At 36.0% G+C, this 5,747-nt stretch overlaps 1 protein-coding gene across 1 annotated transcript in view; it reads left to right on the top strand.

The window, feature by feature from the left end:
* LOC116348414 (amyloid-beta-like protein) overlaps nucleotides 1–5,741 on the top strand; it is a gene marked incomplete at its 5' end in the record, with an annotated part of 11,174 nt that extends 5,433 nt beyond the window's left edge. The window contains 7 exons of the mRNA XM_031779405.1: nucleotides 748–1,022; nucleotides 1,086–1,238; nucleotides 1,345–1,494; nucleotides 1,554–1,790; nucleotides 1,860–2,330; nucleotides 2,464–2,640; nucleotides 2,745–5,741. Of these exons, the coding sequence (XP_031635265.1) occupies nucleotides 748–1,022; nucleotides 1,086–1,238; nucleotides 1,345–1,494; nucleotides 1,554–1,790; nucleotides 1,860–2,330; nucleotides 2,464–2,640; nucleotides 2,745–2,846 (1,565 nt within the window). The remainder of the gene's footprint in view (nucleotides 1–747; nucleotides 1,023–1,085; nucleotides 1,239–1,344; nucleotides 1,495–1,553; nucleotides 1,791–1,859; nucleotides 2,331–2,463; nucleotides 2,641–2,744) is intronic.
* Between the last annotated feature and the right edge of the window lie 6 nt (nucleotides 5,742–5,747).

Genomic DNA, 5,747 nt, shown 5'->3' with positions numbered 1-5,747 from the left:
AAGATCCAAATAAATGGTGTCATCTTTTAGTGACCAATTTGTGACTCTCAAAAATGTCAACATTTGAATTTGTGACACAACGCGTGTGACAAAAATCGCAATTTTTCGATTTTCATACTAAAATTCAAAAATCAATGAATTTTTCAAATCGAATACGTAGATCCAAATAAATGATGCCATCTTTTAGTGACCAATTTGTGACTCTCAAAAATGTCAACATTTGAATTTGTGACACAACGCGTGTGACAAAAATCGCAATTTTTCGATTTTCATACTAAAAATCGAAGTTGAATGAAATTTTTCAAATTGAATACGTAGATCCAAATAAATGGTGTCATCTTTTAGTGACCAATTTGTGACTCTCAAAAATGTCAACATTTGAATTTGTGACACAATATCAACCAAAGTCGCTCAAAATCCAATGGTTTCTATTCCTCGGCACCCCCAATCATCCTGTGAAGTCAGATTCTGAATTACTTTTCTTGTTTGAAAGTTATCGTGTAAACAAATTTTTGCGTACAGGGTACAGCGTACAGGGTACGCACATACACTCGGACATCAAAAAAGCGCTAGATTCGTGTTTCCTGGCCCCAAAAACACCCAGAAAACACATTTAATAAAAAACATGTTAATTTTTCGATCGATTCCAATACTTTACATTACTCACTAGGTGTGTGCGGAAAAGTAATATTCGTTTCATTTTTAACGCTTTATTGATTGTTTGTAACATTATTTAAATTTTAATAGACACTGATGAAGATGATATCGAAAGCGATGAAGATATGTTGGCAGATGAAGGTTCCGATAACGACGACGAATATGATGAAGATATCGATGAAAGTGAACAAGAAGACGAGGAAACTTGGAATAAGTTATCGACACCACACTTCAAAAATGGCATTGAATTCGTTTCTTCTACAAGCACAACACCAAAAACTACAGATTCAGCATCAAGTACCCCATCTTTGATTGATCCTTACTTCACTCACTTTGACCCGCGATCAGAACATCAAAGTTACAAGGTACGCTTAACAATTTGATTTAATAAAAACATGGAAATTACGAAATAAAAATTAATTTCAAAGGAGGCCCAACAACGTTTGGAGGAAATGCATCGTGAAAAAGTAACACGTGTTATGAAAGATTGGTCTGATTTGGAAGAAAAATATCAGGACATGCGGTTGGCTGACCCAAAAGCTGCACAAAGTTTCAAACAAAGGATGACAGCTCGCTTCCAGGTAATTTATTTATTAACGCTATATAAATTAAAGTAGCTCTGTAGATTATAAGAATGAATCTAGGAGTTTCGCCGACGTCTATTGGCTATAAAATTGTATACTTTAGACTTCTGTACAGGCACTTGAAGAGGAAGGCAATGCTGAAAAACATCAATTGGCTGCAATGCATCAACAACGTGTTTTGGCTCATATCAATCAGCGCAAGCGTGAGGCAATGACCTGCTATACTCAAGCTTTAACCGAACAAATGCCGAATGTAAGAAACCAAATTCATATTTTTTTCAGTTTTTTAGACTTCTAAAAACACGTTTTTAGGCTCATCGAGTTGAAAAATGTTTGCAAAAACTACTTCGCGCTTTGCATAAGGATCGTGCTCATGCTTTGGCTCATTATCGTCATTTGTTAAGTGCGGGTGGAAATGGTGGTTTAGAAGCAGCCGCATCGGAGCGTCCACGAACATTGGAGCGTCTTGTTGATATTGACCGTGCGGTGAATCAATCGATGGCCATGCTTAAGCGTTATCCAGAACTTTCGTCGAAATTATCACAACTGGTGAGAAAATCAATCACTACATATATTTTTTATTTAAAAAAAATCTGTTTTAAAAATCAATCTTGATAGATGTTGGATTATGTTCAGGCTTTACGTTCAAAAGATGATACACCTGGATCAATGTTAGGTATGACAGAAGAAGAAGAGGCAGCTATTTTAGATAAATATCGAATCGAAATTGAACGTAAAATCAATGAAAAAGAACGCCAACGCATCGCTGAAAAACAACGTAAAGAACAGCGTGCTGCTGAAAGAGAAAAGCTTCGAGAAGAAAAACTACGATTGGAAGCTAAAAAATTAGAAGAGATGGTAAAACAACAAGAAAAGCAAGAAAGCAGCAGCATTACTGATATTGAAGACGATACAACCAAAGATTTTACCGATGACATCTCAGTACAATCATCACCGACACCATTGCCAACAGTCGATGATTCCGCCGTTCAACGTGCTGTCGAAGAAGTAGCTGCCGCTGTCGCTCACCAGGAAGTTGAACCACGCATGCAGCACATCCTTCAGCATGATCTGGGACATGGTGAAGCTGTGAGTTATGCATAAATTTGTTTCATTTTATTACATTAGACGTTTTTCGTGTGAATTTCAAAATAATTAGATATTTACATTATTATTATTATGTTCATATGTGTTGATAATTAACAACAAAACTTTAATCAAGGGTTTTTCTGTGCGTCGTGAGTTTTATGGGCCAGTTGGACACGATGGACGTAATGTTTATTTCACACTAGCATTTGCTGGTATTGCTTTGATGGCAGCCGTTTTTGTTGGTGTTGCTATTACTAAATACCGTGCATCAAGACATCCTCACGCACAAGGTTTCGTTGAAGTTGATCAAGTAAGAATATATATAGAAAGATTTAAGAATATCTATTCAATAGATATACATCATTTGTTGAATGTAGAAATAGAATACAAAACAAAATACTTTTCCCACACCAGGCAATTGGAGCTCCAGTTACACCAGAAGAAAAGCACGTAGCCAACATGCAAATCAACGGTTATGAAAATCCAACGTACAAATATTTTGAAGTAAAAGAGTAAATACCTTTTACACACACACACACACACACACATACACTCACCTTACCCTGAATAAGAATATTGCGACACTTTTTGATTTCCAAAACACCGAAGATGTAAACACATACATAAATTGATTGAAATAGATTTGAATTTTACACGTAGCTAACATTTTTTCAATCAAAAGCAAAAACACATTTGAAATAAAAAAAAAAACAGATAGAGCATTTAATAAATTTACAAAACTAAATAAATAATGTTATTTGAGCGATGATGAAAGATAAATAGCACTTACAACATATATGTGAAAGCCCATCAGTTAAAAAGAGCTGAAAATAATAACAAAGAAGCTAGTAGCAGTAATAATAGTAACAATAAAATTAATTGCGTAAATTTATATAGTCAAGTATTTATATATACAAAAATCTATTTATTATTATGTGTAAATTTAGAGTGCTAGAAGATTTGGTTTGATTATTATCATTATACCTCAGTCGTCTTCTAAGTAATATTTCTTTACGCAACATTAAAACTTGAACATTTCCTTGATTTGTGTAGTTGGGATTAACCATTGCTAAGAAAAATGCTGATCCATAGCTCAAACCTAATGTCTGATTTTATTCATTCTTTGATCTTTGTCTCTCGGAATGAACAAATCAAATAATGAATTTTTGAATTTGTGAGAGACCACCCATATGAAATCTCAACGCTATGCGCGTCAAATCGACGTTATTCGACGCTATTCCATGTGTATATAGAATTGTACATTATGTTTTACAGTGCTGTGCAAGCATGCGGCCTTATACACAGTAACACACGAACTCCGTTTATGTGCGCGCGTTGCCTGTTATGTTTTGTGTATTGAATTGCGACTCAATCACAGTAGACGGCGCAAGCACTGTAAAACATAATGTACAATTTCATATATACACATAGAATAGCGTCGAATAACGTCGATTTGACGCGCATAGCGTTAAGGTTTCATATGGGCAAATAGAAAATTAGAACGTCAACTTCAGAAGCAATGGCTATAGTTGAATACAAGTCCAAGCAATAAGTGTTTATTAGCTGCCACGATTAACAATTTAAATGTGAAATTGTCAATATGATTTTATTTTCAGCTTATTAGTTAGGGTTAAGCATAAATAGATTATTGGGTGTGTGCATTAATTTTAAAGGATTTTAGTGTTCAAAGATACATTTTTTCCAAAACTAAATGAATGAGTACATTAACCATGTATTGGCCATCGTTAGCTATGACTTCCGCCCATCTTCTTGATAGCTTGTCGATATCGCGTCGAAAGAATTCCTCATCTTTTGAAGCTATCCATTGATCGACTCATTTTCGCACTTTCTCAGCATTTCGAAACGATATCTCGGACAAGCCCATTTGCATCGATTGGAACAAGTGGTAATCAGAAGGAGCAAGGTCTGGAGAGTACGCCGGTTGATTAAGCCGATCCCAACCGAAGTCTTCTATCTTTTTTTACAATGTTTGAAATATGTCAAATTTTGAAAAATCCTTCGACTATTTCTTGTCGCAGTTTTTTTCCATTTTTTTCTCAGTACTCTGCTCAAACGTATTGGTTGTAGTCAATATCGATCCCCCATAACAGTTTCACCCGGTTTCAGCAGCTCATTATACACCACACCACTTTAACCCCACCAAATAATGAGCATTACCGAGAAATCATCAAAATCCTGCTATGCTGTCAATTTTGATGATTGTGTGAAATTGAACCATTATTTTTATGCCTAAGGTAATCGCAGCAGATGCCCACTTCACTTCCAGTTACAATACGATACAAAAATTCATGTATTTCCTATTTTTGGGAACATTGTGACAAAATGTGAAAAAACGTGTTGCAATGACTTTTGGCTTCAGTTCGTGTGGCACACAATTTCTTTGGTCTTACCTCATTATAAATGTCTTAAAACGATTGATTCGCATATTTTTAATGCTTCTGATGTTTTCTGATGCATTTTCATGCATCTTTATCGAATAAAAAACGCAAATAGCCCGTCATTCAATTTTTTTTGGTGAGTTCGCAGTTTTTCAACAAATTCACCACTTCTTTTTCACCAAGTGAAAAAATTGAACCAAAAGAGGGCCAGTGAGAAAAACACGTTTTCATCACTCATTTTGAATCGATCAGAAAATGATGACACTGTGTCAAAAATAAATCTTTCTGCTCTGAATTAGATTGACAAATGTCACATCTACAAAATGCAAATGGATTCACCTGTTAGTAACAAGGTGGTAGTAAGCTACACACTATTTTAAGTTACGCCATCTCTTATCAATCCCTTGTTGTTTAACAAAAAGAGTGGGCTCATCACTCCTTTTTCACTGATGGATCAGTCAGAGAAACAGGCAGTGGCTGTGGGTTCTACTGTGAAACAGAGAACATTATTCACTCAATTCCCCTGGGACGGATAACAACAGTCAAACAGGCCGAAATAGCTGGAATTTTTCATTGTGCAAACAAAATAATGGAGGGCACTGTGGAGGGTAACATTGCAATCTTCACTGATAGCCTAGGTGCTATATCGGATCTTCAAAGATTCAAGGTGGAGAGTAGCTTGGTTATGAACTGCTACAGAGCACTACAATGTATTGCCGAAACAAACACTCTTAGAGTTGTTTGGATCAGGTCGCATATTGGTATAAGGGGGCACGACCTTGCAGATGAGGCCGCTAAAACAGCATCCCTTAGTGCACTGGAAGGCCCCGAACCATTTCTACCAATAGATTATTCACGGGTCAGGGGCACTGTTGCAACCTGGCTCAAAAATAAAACTTGCCTCTATTGGCGGGGTACTTTTACATGTGAACAAACGAAACATTTCGTGCAGTCCCCATGTCCCAGACTTACACAGAGAAAAAAAATTTGGTAAATGTAAAGGGTAATTTGTAAGTTT

Source organism: Contarinia nasturtii, unplaced genomic scaffold, assembly GCF_009176525.2.
Source record: "Contarinia nasturtii isolate CC-2019 unplaced genomic scaffold, AAFC_CNas_1.1 Cnas_scaffold_2405, whole genome shotgun sequence".
In the NCBI taxonomy this organism is placed as follows: domain Eukaryota; kingdom Metazoa; phylum Arthropoda; class Insecta; order Diptera; family Cecidomyiidae; genus Contarinia; species Contarinia nasturtii.
This window is presented reverse-complemented; position numbering and strand designations above follow the sequence as displayed.